This window comes from Hippichthys cyanospilos, chromosome 18 (assembly GCF_059441005.1).
Source record: "Hippichthys cyanospilos isolate Australia breed blue-spotted pipefish chromosome 18, RoL_Hcya_1.0, whole genome shotgun sequence".
In the NCBI taxonomy this organism is placed as follows: Eukaryota; Metazoa; Chordata; class Actinopteri; order Syngnathiformes; family Syngnathidae; genus Hippichthys; species Hippichthys cyanospilos.
The window spans coordinates 2,769,488-2,785,958 of NC_142386.1; the positions used below are offsets into that span (position 1 = coordinate 2,769,488).

Below are 16,471 nucleotides of genomic sequence, written 5' to 3' on the forward strand. Positions count from 1 at the left end.
GATCTCCTTATCGCTAGATGCTCTGATGTCCTTCGGCCAGCGTGGAATGAGCTGCGAGTGAAGGCTTCTTTAAAGTCTTCTCCCCGGAAAACCCCACCGAATTTCCAAGTTACAAACTTGGTCAAACTTTTGCTTTGCCGATTTGAGTTAAGAACAATTTTCGGATACATGACATACGAAATTATCTCATTCGATGCCAGCCTACCGAAAATTGATCCTGGACGTCTATAGCCGTCAATGGCAGTGAATGACTTACGGTTCAGTTTAGTGATGTTTGACACCATTTTTTTTTTTTCAGACCGATACCAGAACTAGTACCCAACTCGAGTAGTGACAGATGCCAAGTACAGTGGGCCCCCGTGTTATGAGGGCTCCTAAGGCAAATTCACCTTATGGCGGGCAATCCAAACCTATGTTAAATAGCTAATGTGTTCAAAACATCAAAATTGTACATACATAATTAAAATTGGTACCAAAATAGTATAGTACGTGCTACATACATATCATATACATGTATACAATCAGAAAACAACAGAAAATAAGTGCAATGGCCTAAAAAACGCCTGCAGATGGAGACAAAACAACACAAATACAGCCAATCCCCTAGGGTCAAGACAGTCGTTTTTGTCGCAAAGCCGGGAAAATACCTTAAAGGGGCTATGAAAAAAACTCAGTATTCCACATCCCAACATGAAAAAAACGTAGGTCAGTGACGCTGTAACACGGGGGTCCACTGTACTACTTTTCCACCTCAACCAGAAAGCCAGCCAGGACAAGGCCTTGTTGTTATATTTTGCTTGTGTGTTTAGAATGTGAGAGATGGCCGACACGAGAGAACGTGTAATCAAATGATTTATGCTGTAGTATGCATAATAAAAAAATGAAACTCTATTAACCTTTTGGCTTCTTTTTTTTCAAGGATTGCACTGCAATGTGCACATAATTGACCTCTCCGCGACCTTATGTACTTTAGCTAAACAGCAAGCAAAAACAATAAAAACAAATCATCATTTTGAAGGACATCTTGTTGAAAGTATTCCCAAAATCCATCTGCTGACGTGCGATGATTTTACAGTCATTTTTGCCATCTTAAAGCATGCGATTAGCTGTAAATCGCTGAATATTAATTGGAAATTAAAGTTTTCCTTAATCCATAAGGGCCTTGGAGTTAGTCAAGGTTATCAAGACCCTCACGTCCACGAGGGAAATATTTGCACTTTATTCAAAACGTCAAGGTTTCAATAACTGCTAATATTTTCGACAGTATAGCCGGTAATGAACACTTTTCTTTTTTGCATAATCGAACAAAGGTGGGCGTTTAAAAGAAGCGGAATCCGTGCGTGTTTTGGAAACTTACAAGACGGCTCTCGAAACGCCACTTCAAAAAAAAGACGCATCTAAAACATAAGCGAATGATACGAATAGAGCGAAAAATACAATTTTATTCTCACGCTTGCCGTAAGGTTCACAATAATAACATAAAAAGTTATTTTGAAAATATATCATTTTTTGAGGATTTTTCTCCTGGAAGTGAGGTCATACGGTATCACTAGTTCTTGCAGAGTTGACTCAACAAGCTGCCTTTGAAAATAATTAGATGGCAATTGCTGATCTTTGTTATTATTTTTTTATTTATCTGTACTAAACACAGTACAGATTTCTCAATCTTGTTCAAAATAAAATAAATTGTGTTGAATGGACAAAAATATCCTTTTAATACCGGTGCTGGAAAGTTCATTTCGAACTAATGGCAGCGCTCTCGTTGCCATCCGTTGCTAACAACACGGTTACAAAATAAAGTCTGGCGGGAAGACAGCTCCGCCCCCCCCCCCCCCCCCCCCCCCCCCCCGCACCCAAAAGGGTTTGTAGCTTGGCGCCGAGCTTTAATGAGTCGGGATAAACCCTCCCGAGTTCGGCTGAAGCTAATTGGAGCGACGGCTGGGGATTTTTTTTGTTTTTTTCTCCCCAAAACAAAATAGATGGCGATGTTCGGCGCTGTTGTTGATTCCCTTCTGCATTCGTAGCCGCTCGGCTGTATTCGTGATCAAAAAATGCTCGGCAGTCAAAGTGACAGGACTACAGCGCAAAGAGTCAAAACCCGAAGAAAAGAAGAAAGAAGCAAGCGAGTGAGTGAAGAAGTTGCGCTCCGCTGAAAAGCAGCCGGAATTCATATTTGATGTAAAAATATGTACAAAACCATCATCAGATGTCAGAAAAATGTGATGCTAATCACAAGGCGGGAAATTGAGTGAATGGTTTAGTCACTGTTGATTGTCGCCGTTCTATCACGCGCTTTGGAATTATTTGACATCTTTGCTCATTTCTAACTATGTAACTATAATGAGAGGTTTTAGTGTGTATTTGATGATTCAAAATCACAGTCATTTTTCGTCAGATTAGTCAATTGGATGTAATTTACAAAGGCAATGTCAAAAAAGCGAGTAGGCCACAATTTGTGCCTTTTTCCAACCGCCAAACGCTGACATTTTTTTTAAACCAATTCAAGATGTTAATTCTTTGACCAAATAACATGAGCGGTGTTTTTTGGATTATTTTTTGCTCACCGGAAAACAATACGATCTAAAACAGGGGAATGATGTTATCCACTGGTAAATTAGTAAATTTGAAATTTACAGTGGAATAGAATCCGAAACTTTGTCCATCCCCGCAAAGGAACATTGACAAGTATCGTATTTTTTTGGACTGTAAGGCACACTTAAAATGCTAAAAAAATCATCAGTGTGCCTCATGTTTGGAGATCAACATTTAATTGAAATTTCACTTGTTTTCTTTGTTTTTTTTTTCCTTGTGCATTATAACCCGATGTGCCCAATCCATGGAAATTTCCTGAAATATACTACATTGAAACTGTGCCTTATAGTCCAAAAAAATGATGAACGAACAGCATATTAAACTTATTGAGTCATTTCCAGACAAAAAAAGTCAATATTTTGATAACTAAAACCTTGCTGTCGACTTCAAATGACATCACATGTACTCAAGGCTGAGGTAACGACCAATCACAACATAGCGTACGCACGTCACATGCTCATTACAACCCGGTGTGCCTAATATATGGAAATTTCCCAAAATATACCTAAACCGAAAAAATATAGTGAACGAAAGGCATACTAAACCTATTGAGCCATTTCCAGACAAAAAAAAGGACATATTTTGGCTACAGTTCATTTGACAAGTAAAACCTTGCTGTCGACTTCAAATGACATCACATGCACTCAAGGCCGACCAATCACAGCGGACCGTGCGCACGTCACGTGACAAAACCCAGAAAACAGCAGAGCCCTTTTAGTTCATTACTTGACAAAATGTGAATACAAAAAATAAATAAGTTATTTCTGTTGAAGCTGGGAAAATTCGATAAAATTGCCTGTCATAAGCCACACCCCCTTTAAAAGAAATGGAATTTAACCCGTAACGCTGCTGTACAATTGACTTTTGTAACATATGACTAATGCTCTTGCCAACGGAAAATAAGATCCTTGTGTAATCTGCAAAGAGGCGTCGGCGGAGGACATATTTACAGTAGCAAAAAGCGCTCGGGCTTCTCATTAGCGAGTGCTCATCGCGCTAATTAAACAGCAATGGCCCGCTTATCTTGCCCGGGCCCATTAAATAGCAGCTGTCATCGCAAGTCAAACAACATACTCACTTGGGATTAACATGCTTCAAGCTTGTTAACAAACTTCCATTTGGATGCGATAAAAAAACACACAGTGTTAAAAAAAACAACAAAAAAATGAGCTGGAAAAGAACGAAATCCAAAGCGGGAAAAATCCGACGTCCGCAGGCTCGGTCTTGATGTCTTGCTTGTGTCGGGCATCGTGTTAATAAAGTCATTGTTCAACATTTCCCCTCCCTGCCACTCCTCTTCCTCTGGTCAGGACCAGATCATCCAAACACAAGAGGGAGGGGGGGAGGGGGGGGGGGGCACTCTCCTAAAAATAAACTCCAATGCTGGGGAATTTAGCAGTTGATATTTCTGGGGATGTCATTTTTTGAGACGAGGAAAAGTTGAATGCAGCAACTTCCTGAAGGAACCCCAAAGCAAAAACGCATTTCAAAGTTTTGACCCCCGCGTACCGGCGAGGTCAAATTTGGAGCGGTTTCGCCATTCGACGGGAAAAGAAATACGTTCAGTGGCGATATTTTACTCTGAAGTTTCACGACAAAATACATCAAAACTGAAAACATTAAAGCGATCTAAATTGGGAGACATCAGGGAGACGACTGGTCAAATTTCAATTGGGATAAAATAAATGAATAAAGAAAGATGAGGCTTTTGTGGGCGTGGCCACACCACTGTCAATCAAATACCACTATGACCAATGAATGCTAACGGCAAGAAAGACACCAGTAGCTGGAACACGGTTGGCGCGGAATTTATTGAATTTTTTGGCGCGCACGCACGGTGTGGAACCGACCCCGGAACTGCCTGTGTTCCAGCCAATTTTTTTAAAATCATCATTATTATTATTTCCTTCACTTAATTCACTTGGTTATTTTTTTTCTGCTTTAGACTAACCTGTAACCTGGATAAAAGCTATAAAAAAAATTGTTGAATGTTTATTGTTTTGATTTTTGTTAAAAAGGATTCAGTTTTAGGTACACTTATGCAATTTTAACTCATTCAATGCCAAGAACCAAGTTACGCTTTTTTTTTAGCCATTCAATCCCAGATACTTTAAAGTATTAAATCGATACCTAAGTACTGTACATTTGGGACATCACTTTTCAGATACTTAAGATTAAATCGATACTTAAAATATCTGGGACTTTAAAAAACGTGAAAATACGTCCCTGGCATTGAATGAGTTAATAGCTAATCAAAACGATCATTATTATGAATTAAATTCATTATATTTGTCTTCATTTGAACATATTCCTCCAACGTTATCCCGGGAGTGGCGCGGTTTGAAAAGAGTTTCGAAAAGAGTCGAAAGGAACTTCGCAAAACAAACCGTTGCGCGGTCACGTCAATTAGCGCATTAGCTGCTCTCGGATTGCGCGACGAAGAAAGCGAGAGAAGAAGGCCGTTAAGCGGATTCCCACTGCACTCGTGCAAAATGAGAAGGTCTCCAAATGGGCCCGCGAGTGAACACGGCCGATCCTCGCCGTCTCTTCTCCAAAATTTCATCAGCACTCGGTCCAAGGTAGCCCATTAGCGCTAATAGCTTGCCATTTAATGCGGAGGTGTTTGCGTACGAGCTTTCAAATGTGAATAAACTCTTAAAAGGGAGAAGCGAGGTCTCGCTGAAGCGCTACATTAATTTGCGAGCCGAGGAGCAAAAGAAGATCTAATCAAGTTTTTCCGAGTTTGTGGAGATGGAGAAGAGTCACTTCAACGAGGCCGCCTTGAAACTTTCCGTTTATCCTCGACATTTGAAAATTTTCTCAGTGTTTGTGTGGAAAAATGACATTTTGGTCATCCCAAATTAGCAACTTAAAAAGCATTCGAATTAAAATCTGTACTTCTACTTGAATCTTCTACTTTTATGTCTACACTTTTTTGACGTTACATAATTCACCGGTGTCAAACTCAAGGCCCGGGGGCCAGATTTGGCTCACCGCATGACAGGATGCGGTCCATAATGTTGATATTCTGCAAGCAGTTTTCGATTTTTTTTACTCTCTTCGATTTCAAAATGACTTATTATTATTATTATTATAATATTATATTTTAGGATTTCATAGGGTCTGTTAAAAATAATATTTTCCCTGTTATCGTTCTGTATGAGCTACGGCACATTACTTCCAGGAAGTGATCAAGCGTAGTTTGATTAACCCTTTAAGCGCCACCGAAGCGATACTGCACCAAGCAACTTTTACAGTACCACTTTGTCGCTAACCGTTTTAAAGCTACAACCTTTTGAAATAGTGATACAAAAGGGAATATTTGATTTAAAAAAAATACTCTGGTGCCTAAATACAACCTAGGTTTTGAAGATGTATTCCGAGTGTTCCGAGTCACGGCAAGTATTGTAGTCCATCCGGCGCTAGGGGTAGCGGAAGTGACGTTAGCATAGCTAGAGAAAAAAAGTATACCACAGAGATACCGCACAATTTCCTAACTGCTACATGACGAATAACATTTTCGAGTTATGTAACATTTTGGAGTTATGCTTTATAAAGGGATTGTAGCGGTCTCAAGATAGCTTTTCAATCCTCGACCCTTGACCTTTCAGGACAAATTGATCACGATTGTAGGAAGGGAACTCAACCACAAACTGAGGACCTTTCATAACTGAGTTCATCCGTCCATAATATGTATGAAAATGAGCTTGTCTTCCAGTAGAAATCTGAAAACGTCCACAGACCCAAGACCATCTGACGAATGAGACTTTTATGGCAAAAGTGGCGACTTCTTACGCAAGCCTCAACTTTGGCCTCGATGGAACCGTGTTGCGAGACGTGGCTAGACCAGGATTGATTGAAATTTGTCATGAAGCTTTGCCATCCAAAAAAAATAAATAAATAAACGGTCTCTTTCTGTATCTGTGTGGAAAGGTTACACAAGACTGCATTTCCTTTTCCTGAGCCTGGCGGGCGTCAGAAAAGGAAGAATCCAACAATACTCCCAACGGATGGGAGTTGAAGTGTGTGTGTGTGTGTGTGTGTGTTCCAGCCAGGCGGCCATAGGCTTACAAGGGGATGTGTCTGATGTGTTTACCCGAGCAAACTTCGCATGGCTGCTTACTTGTGCGCTCTGGGGTGTGTCCCACTTTACTGTTGTGTAAACGTGACGCGTGTATGTTTGTGCGCGGTCTAATCCGAAGGCGGCCTCAGAGGCTTTGGGCTTCGGTATTTCCGACTCTGTCGAACAGGAAGCGTCCTTCCCTCTTGAAATTTCGCCTCCCCCGGCCTGCGCGCGGAGCTTGACAACAGACGCTCGACGTATACGCCGGCAAGACATTCCTAACACTGAGGAAAAACCTCTCGAATTTGACCGAAATTTTGATATAAACTAAAATCGGCATGCCGAGTCAAAAAAATTGTTAGCTAACAAAGTGTAGTACGACTTGCTAGCTAATTCCGATTCCTTTTAATCTTAGTGGAAAGAAATTTGTGCAGTGCCAGTTAAGATGAGTAAGCGGTGAGAGGTGTGTCCAGCTCCCAAGTTCACCCCTATCGTGATCTGCAAACAGGAAGCTAGCATTGCAGCGTTGGCGTTAGAGTTGGCTTTTGTCTTAATCCTTGAACCATGGAGAGCAATTGAATGTGGCGTATTTCTCAGAGTGCAAGTCGAGTTTTTTTTCTCTCGTTTTCAACCCCCATATTAGGATAATCGACGTATAACTGCATAACTCAAAACGGACCAATTTTTTCCACATATCTGTGTTTGAATAACATTAATTCAAATGCCAAATAAGTAATATCATGTCATTAACAAGGCTTAAAATGATTAGACACATATATACTTCTAATTCGACAGAGGACACATTATGAAAAGGAAAATACGGCTTGACTTGTCTCCTTTAGTCCGTTAACGTGTGCTTGAAGTCGTCATTACTTGGGTAAAGAACATCCCAAGTAAGACGATCATCAAATCATTTCCTCCATTTCAAACAAATTGGACGGGTCCGAAGATGACTAACCCTGGAAGAGAAACGACGTTTGAACGAATGACGAGGAGGAAGATCAGGACATATGAGAGTTAAATGGGAGGAGCTATTTGGCGTGTCAGATAGTGATGACGTGTGGTTTACACTTGTATGGGAGTTATTTCAAAGATTACCCGTGCGATTAAAAGTTTTGCCCATTTCCAAAAAGAAAAAGATGATCTCGAAGTTGCGAGTCGGCAGTCCAGCGATTCTCTAATAAAATAAGCAGAGAAACGTGTTTACTAAAAATCATCAGCAAGCCACATCCCAGCCAAGAAGCAAATAACAAAGTGTCCTTGTTGCCGACACTATAAATAAAGTGTTTTTGTTCAGGTGGATGGAAACGTGGAGACGCTGCCAGGAGACCGCCGAGCTCCTGGCAGTACCTTCGGAGGACTGCCAATACCGGACTTTAGGCGTTTGCGAATTCCTTCCCGCCCCTAAAAAAAACCCCCAGTGAGTCAGGTCGAGTCCCACCTGAAGCTACTTGAGAACTGGTGTGGTGTGCCAGTCTCGCTAAAAATAACCACAGCAATTTGCAGCTTTGAAATCCAATAGCACACTAAATAAAGACGTGTGAAGACCCGTTAACCCTCGAGCAGTATTTTCACCATTTTGCGGTCATTTTCTTCCACATGATTCCTGCAGTATTTTAGCTAAGGGATGGCACACGCCTGGTAGTGTGATGACTAAGTGGTCTTGCCGTGTTGAAATTTGACATCTTGTCACCATCTGGGTGAAATTTCAGCACCCGAGTGTCTTCTTTCAAGGTAGGACAAAATACCGCACAAGGGGAAAACATTTTGATAGTTGTATGACACACATGCTAAAGAGAAAAAATATCTCAAGTGGTACCTTGAAATTCATTCATTCCAGAAGTGATTTAGTCATTTTTCATAAGTGGAGACGCTTTTTACATGTGCACAGCCTAATCCGTTCCCAGTCAATAAAATTCTCCCGAACCCTTAAAATGAATAATATTAATAAAGTGTAAAAACGCATCAAAAACTGCAACAAATACAATCAGTCAATCATGAAAATGAAAAATAATAAAATTTCATTTTTTTTGAGGGCCAGTTTGTAGCTACAACTTCGCTCATTGGGCCGATAGGAAACCAAGTGGATTTTAATTCGTCTCGTAGTGTTATCAGTGTACACAAAAATTGGATGGCTTCGTAGTGAAGGAAAACAGTTTTGTTGAATCATTCGAAGTTACCATAACAAAACAAAATCGATTGTAAAATCTAAACTTTCTTATTATACACGACGAGTTAAAATTTCGGAAATGATGTGGCGGGCCGGATTTGGCCCCCAGGCCTTGAGTTTCACACCTTGTGTTGCCGGCACGTTTTTTTCTTCTTTGAAAAGTAATGTAAAAAACACGGCTGATAATCGCTAGACTTGATGGCAGTCGCATTTATGTTGAAAAACCTTTGGCCCGCATTCTTCTGGATTCTAGCGAGAGGAAGTCTCTGCCCAGAACACTGCGCTCCGCAGAAGCAAAGCAGACTTCTTTAGAAGCGTCCTGTTGGCCCGCTCAGGAAATGCCGCCGTGATTAATGGACGCCTTCCGAAGAAGGCCGCCTGCCATTGTTGCCGCTCGTCATTTCTGCTCATCTGTCACGGCGCACAACTCATAAGAGATGTGTCACGTCCCTGAAAACCTTCTCAATACAATTGTTTGTTATCGGCGTATCCATTTCAATGCCCGACCTAATCCACATCACGCAAAGTTTCTACTGGACAAATTCATCTCGAGTTTGATACACGGTCGACGTTTTATGCAAAACTCGATGACAGCATCTGCCACACATTCCGGTTTCGTTCTTAGTCAAGATCAGACCACCTGAAACCTAAACATTTTACCAAATAGAGAGAGCGAATACTGCCTATATATTATACCATACACTGTGTAAACTATATATACCTGCATTTCTTTTGTAATAAATTGGAATTTCAAGTGTAAACTCTGATTGTTATCACGTTTGGTCGGCTACAAGCGTCACTCTAATTCGACTTCCGGGCGCCGCCGATATAACCGGGGCTCTCCGTGAAACTACATCCAAAGGGACGGGAACGGAAAGGGACAACGGTACAGTTACTGTATAAGGTTGAATCATTTAAGATTTAAGTAAATACGTGTACTGCAGTAGTTCAACGTCTGGGGATTGCCCGTGGCAAGTGCATGTATAGTTAACTAACCCGGGGCCCGTAATTCTTTGGGGGAGAACAATGACTGATATCGGGGGAACAGAAATGAGGAAAAAACAAAACATAACAAAACCGGAGCTGCGTCATTATGGGCCATTGATAATCCACTTGAGTGTTGAGGGGGAGCCCTAATGAATGCGCAAATGTTGAATGCACAGGCTGTAAATCCCCGCCAGTGTCGTTTTGGCGGGAGCTCGGGCGATGATGGCCGCCTTGGCCGCCTGCCCGGGATTTTGCAATTTGGGGATTCGGAGCACTTTGAGGAAACTCGGACTCACGTCGCGAGTGTTAGCCTTTCCCTCCTGATGGATGACATCACTCCACCCGTGGCCCTTTAAAACGATTCCCGTGTGCTTTTAGCATGACGCCGGCTGTACTCGGCGAGCAGCGCAGAGCGACTTTTCGCGCCGCCTCTCGGAATGACTTCGAGGTTATGCGCCCGGCGACAAGACAAATTGCTTGAAGAAATCATTAAGCGTGAGACTGAATCCCGCCGACATTGGCATCAATGCCACACTCCATAACGAGTCCCGCCAACCGATCAATGAAACACATCACGACTGAAAGAGACCCGGGAACATAGTAAATAAATACCACTCCGTCTCCATCTAGTGGATGCATAACCCGGACACTTCTGTAGCTTCTATTCTATGTGCCTTATAATGTGGTGCGTCCTATATATGAAAAGAGTTTTAAAAGATGCCATTCATTCGTCTTATAATCTGGTGCACCTTATAGTGTGGAAAATACGGTATTACGATGTTAGAGAGACATAGGTAATAGATGGTCATATATTAAATATTGTCTTGATTTATTTTGTAAATGTGTTTCCTCTCAAAAACAGATAGTTGAGACTTCTTTGGTAAAATGACACACATCCCTCCCGGTCAAATTGATCCAGAGACAATATTGTTGTTATTAAGGAGTGAACAGAAATCACCAGTTAAAACTAAACACGTTTGGGTGACTACGTATATATGCCCCAGGTCATATAAGGTTCCTTGTAAACACAAGAAAAATCTGAATTAAGCTGTAACAAGAAATTTTGATGGGTCTCCATGTTCTAAAGCACCTTTGATGGGCTTACTGCCTCCTCATTTGGCCATTTTGGTTTTGCTGCGTGCAAAATAAAAGTCCGGTGGCCGATAGCTAATAATCTTCAGGATTTGTCGTCCAACGGGGAAACGGCCAAATGTAATTGAGTTGCATTTGCACGCAGGTAGCTCCCTTCACCCTGGAGGGGGGGGGGGGGGGGGGGGGTCCAAGAGGCGAGGGCGGCACAGGTTGGCCCAAGGTTTTGCGCCGCAAAGGTTAGGCCATCTTTCCCTATTGAAAATCATTAGCCTGAAAAGATCATGACATTAAAGGTATGATCTCGCCGCCTTTGAGGGAGCCGCGGCCATGGCGGAGGGTCGACTGATAAAAGGTAGTGCATGACATCGCGTGTGATGCGGAATATCAAACGTTAGAGCAAAGTAGCCCTTCAACAGCACCAATTAAGATGTGACTGCGAGAAGCAAGATTAGCACGAGAAACTGACATAAATTTGATGACATTTGAAGGAAAATGCTATGTTGGAATTGGTAGGGCTTTCTTTGAAATCATTTGGCATTGTTTTGGGGGAAAAAGTGTATCAAAAGTAGGAGTGATACGGTACTTATGAATCTTTACTGCAAAGGTAGTGGCTTTTATTGATCTTGTCGAGGGTTCGTTGGTCATTCGGACATTGGAGTTCTGTGCATAATTTCCTTGTGACATATGGCGTCCTGAGCCGACCTTGTGGCCACCTCACACGAACCCCGGAGGAGATTAAAAGCCCGGGATTTTGTAAAGCGATGCCAAACGCCTCCAGTTTACCCTATTTTCTATAGTGTCCTGATTTATTTAAGGGATTAAAAGCAAAGATCTCAAAAAAATCTTCCAATACAAGTCAATGACACTTTTTGGGGTGGAAAATGGCGAATTGTGGGAATTCCAAAAATGGAAGCGTGAATATTTGCAATAATATGACCTTCGCGCAATCAAAAACTCCCTCGACTGAAGTGCTAAATGAGTAAATGAAATTGCATACACTCCTTGGCCAAATACGATAAGTGTTATTGGCAGAAGCCAGTGTGGCATAGCGTCTATCTTTTCCGAACAGAGAAAGCAGGCCAACGTGCTACGGGCCCAATTTGACATACTGTATGTATTTAGGCTAATGCTACGCTAGCAGCCACTGCGTGGAACCAAATGATTAGAGCAGCCTGCACAATATGCTGGTGTGTGTGTGTGTATGTGTGTATGGTCTTGTGGGTTCAAATAAAAAAACATCCGCCAACACAAAGGCTGGAAGTGGGTCACCGAAAGTTATTTTGCGCCTGCTTCTGCTGCTCCTTCTATTTTTGACCCGCTGCAAAAATTATGTTTATATTCCGCCGTAGGTCAACAGATTTTTTTTTTTTTTCCATTTTCAGCTTCACTTTTACTTGAGATCAGACGGAGGATGAAATTGTACAAATCCGTTTATTGCTTAAAAATATGATTTTGAAAATGTTTTTTTTTTAAGACTTCTGCTGATCGTTTCTATGCTTTTGTGATCAAATTCAAAGCGTTTATGTGTGTGTGTGAAGAGGAGGGGGGCACTGGTCCCCTAGGATGCAGTCCGTACTTTGGTTTTTGGGCCGTAATTTTTGCTGAAATTCGCGCTCTATTGCTTGTAGGCATAAGCTGCATTTTGTAATGTACTGAATAAAACAGCATATCTTAAATCAAGTTATTTCAAATGCAACTCACTCAAATGCTAATCAGCATCTTATTTGGTTATATACCACCGTATTTTCCACACTGTAACTCACACCGGATTATAAGGCGCACTTGAACCAACAGTCTATCTTTAAAACGGTTTTCATATAGAGGGCGCACCGCATTATAAGGCACATAGAATAGAAGCTAAAGTAGTGGCTGGGCTTGATCCACTAGATGGAGCTGCGCTAAAGGGAATGTCAACAAAACAATCAGATAACTCAGCCAAACTTTTCAATCAGATATTAGTCATTTGAATAGGTTATTTGATTTTTTTTTGCCCCCCCCCAATGAAAACACAGTCAAAATTTTGGAGCCAATCAGGTAAAACAAAACAGCATGTGTATAATCAAATAGGTACTGTATTTACCATGCATTAAAACACATAAATACAATAGCAACGATGCATTACGTGTGGCTCGATTGGTCATGCCTGATATCTGATTTTGGGGCTGATAACTCCTCGTGCGGTGTATAGGATGGGTGAAAAACGTAGTGGCGTGCTACTCCCACCTGTGCTTTGTGCCATTTCTCTTGCTGGGCCTGTTTGATTCAGATACGGCACCTGGTGGCAGGATAGTGCCGCTACAGAGCGTGTTATTTATTTATCATTGCGAGAATGGTTGGGGGGGATTGGGGGGGGGGGGGGGTGAATGGAGGAAAACAATCTGTCAAGGAGGGAAGTTGGATATGCTCATAGAAGTCAACAGGACACACAACAACTGGAGGGACACTTCAATTAGTTTCCAATGTGAAGAATATCACCCCCCCCCCTCCCAAAAAAAAAAAAAGCATCGTTATCTGAGTGGAAGTAAATGAAACTGCGGGTTCCATTCATCCCGCTGTTGTTTTGTTTGCCGACACCTGCAATTTGCCCCCCCCCGCCCGCGCCCCGGTCTGATTGAAACAGGTTGCCTGGAATTGAGCGCGGCGCCCAGAAGCGCCACTAAAGAAAACAATCGCGCGCCATTGTTCACTTACACAATTGCCAGCTGTTGTTTTCCCTTAAAGGCCGGCCGGAGAGGCTCGTTAAGCGGGCCCCCGCCGCTGCTCTCCGGGGGAGCTTTTGGGAGACGGCTAATGGACGGAGAAGGGCCGCGCGCTGACAGGAAATCGAAAGCGTCCATCCGGACGAGTATGACCGCGCTCCGCTCGCATGAGCAATTAGCGCGGGCCGCTGTCGTCGACGATACCTTTGGCCCGCTTTCGAACGCTGACGCCGCTTTACTCTCTTTGCTATAGTGCCTTGCCCCCCCCCCCCCCCCTTTGAACTTTTGACCTTTTGCCACATTTCAGGCCTCGAGGCCGAAGATACCAAAGTAGAATTTGGGGAATGAAGAATCAACCTAGTGCGAGAAAGGAAAGAAAAAAAAAAATTTCAAGCCCTCCAACTCACCTCAGCGACTATACGATGATTTTCTATAAAAATTATACGGGTATACTTTGAACTGTGTACTTTTTAACATTAGCAAAAGGGAAAAAAAAACACAATAAATAAACTACTCATAACTATGTTTTTACAGCGTTTGTACAGGTTAGTTTGCAAAAAAACAAAAACAAATAAAGCGTTTGCTTTGGGGTTCTCATGATAGTAACCCTTTAAAGCATAGGTACTCCAGTCCTCGAGGGCCGGTATGCTGCAGGTTTTTTTTGGGTTTTCTCTCCCCAACACAACTGATTCAAATGATTAGCTCATTAGTAAGATCTGGGAGAGCTTGAAAATGATCCTAATCAGGTGTGTTGAGGAGAGAAAACCTGCAGGATACCGGCCCTCGAGGACTGGAGTTCGAGCCCTTTAAGGCTTAAAGGGAAAGTGTGTAAGAGTTAGGCCGTTTTTCATTATGGACAGCAGAGGGTGCTGTAGGTGCTTACAATTTCTAAGAGGTTTTACCGGACATGTTTCTGCGTTTTTCTTTCTCCTTCTTCTTCCTCTTAGAAAGTTTTTTACTTTCAAATTTTAAAGTTTTTAACCCTCGCTAATGCCTGATATAGAAGAAAACAACGACGGAAATAAAGTTACTACTTGTAGGTGGCACCCATACTTTTGCCCTTTATTTTTGGAAAAAAAAAAAGGTGAGTCTTATACTTGTGGAATTACGGTAAATACACAGCATCATTACTTTTGCTATTGTAACATTTTTACAATTCTTGTACATAAAGGGGACATAACATCTTGCTATGAAAATTAGATGGAACTTGACCCCTGACCTTCTTTTGGTGGTTCTTATCTGCGCCAGTCCAATACGTCACAATTTGCCCTAAGCTGCTTCTACGACGACACCTAGCCCCCCCCCCCATTTAAAATCCACTCTCACTTTTTTCCCGGCCCCTACTACGATCCAAGCCTCTTACACCGCGAGCGGCGCCGAAGATTCCGACCTTGAGCTGGAAGTGGGGATAATCCGCTCGGGTGGAAAGCCGGCCGCAACACCTGACGCCGGGCTAGAAGGGCGGCAGAAAAAGCGTAGGCCCGCCCGCAGATAAAGGCATCTCCGTGGATGCGATAGAGAAGTCACTTGAGCTGACAACCATGATGAATGCGCCGAGAACATTAGCGCCAGGCAGCCGTGCGCACACGGCGCACCGCGCACGATCATCAAATTACACAAGAGATCTTCGCTTGGAGCGCAGCAGTCACGGAACAAGACAATCTGGACCGTAAATCATACGTTTGGATGGCGCGGGCCGATCGTGCCGCGTTCAATCCGACTTTTGATTACCGCGTCGCCATTTATTTACAAAACCCCAGCGGACAGCCCGTGAAATCAAAACAGACGCAACCGAGGGGAGGGAAGTTGGAAAAGATAAAAACAACCCCAAAAAAAACAATGCTGATGAAAAACTCGAGTGCAAAATCAATTGAGTGGGCAAATTAGTTTCCTGCCTTAAAGGGACACTGTGTGAGATAAAGACCGTTTTTCATTTAAAAGGAATACATTAAATGATTTTAAAAACTTGCAAATGAAGGTGTTCTTAATGACAAACAGTATATTTTAAATATAATCAAAAACCTAGTCATCATGAAATTATGTTACATGGGGGGTGGCACTTCTCAGGAGGCGGCCATGTTTGTTATAGCTGCGGACAATGGTAGGTAAATGCAGCACCTCCTGCTGGTTGTGGTGACTAAATCTTACAGACTATCCCTTTAATGGGCTGCTGATGAAATCAAAATAGAAAATTCAATAAAGCGCAGAGTTAGAACAGTTCATGTCATACGGTAATTCCCCAAATATAAGACATCCGTTTGTTTTTTTTTGTCTTTTTTCTTTTTAACAAAAAAATGAAGGCCAAAACTATGGGGCTGTCCTATAACCAGCAAAAGGTTTATTGATTTTTTTGGACACCATTTGAGGAAGATTGATCTGTCACAGCCACATTTTGATTTTTGATGCACAGATGTGCATTTTTAAATAATAATTACTGTATAATTACTGTAACGCAGTGTTTCTCAATTACATTTTGCCACGCTCGCCCAGAATAGAGAAAGGGGGGAGAAATTGGGGGTGGTATACCCAATAGATGTCAAATTTAGCCCATGTCAGACTCATTTACTGCCATTCAAAATTTAAATATCGTCATTTTTGCACATATCGAACACCCAATGTTTTATCATGAATTTCCCTTATTTTTGCATTAATCCTTTCAACGGCAAGTCACTCTAAAACCACCGGGAGGCGCTAGAGGCCAACTTATGACATTCGCAAGCCTTTCAATGACTTTGATGATTGGCTTAGCCTGGACTCCCATAATACAAAAGTCTTCAAAAGTCATAATACTTTAATTTAATATACAGTATAGTTACTTTTGCTATTATCGCATTTTTACAACTCTTGTACATGAAAGGTTGGCAGAGG

General features: G+C 42.1%; 1 protein-coding gene across 3 annotated transcripts in view; it reads right to left on the reverse strand.

Moving 5' to 3' along the window:
* The window catches only part of LOC148408457 (rho GTPase-activating protein 7), a 44,501-nt gene that overhangs the window by 12,838 nt on the left and 15,192 nt on the right, over positions 1-16,471 (reverse strand). The window contains exon 1 of one of the 3 annotated variants that reach the window (XM_088441745.1): positions 3,671-3,822. The exons of the other annotated variants lie outside the window; for them this stretch is intronic. Within the exon in view, the coding sequence (XP_088297871.1) occupies positions 3,671-3,683 (13 nt within the window). The 5' untranslated portion in view covers positions 3,684-3,822. Of the gene's footprint in view, positions 1-3,670; positions 3,823-16,471 lie in introns of those variants that run through there. 3 annotated transcript variants of the gene reach the window in all.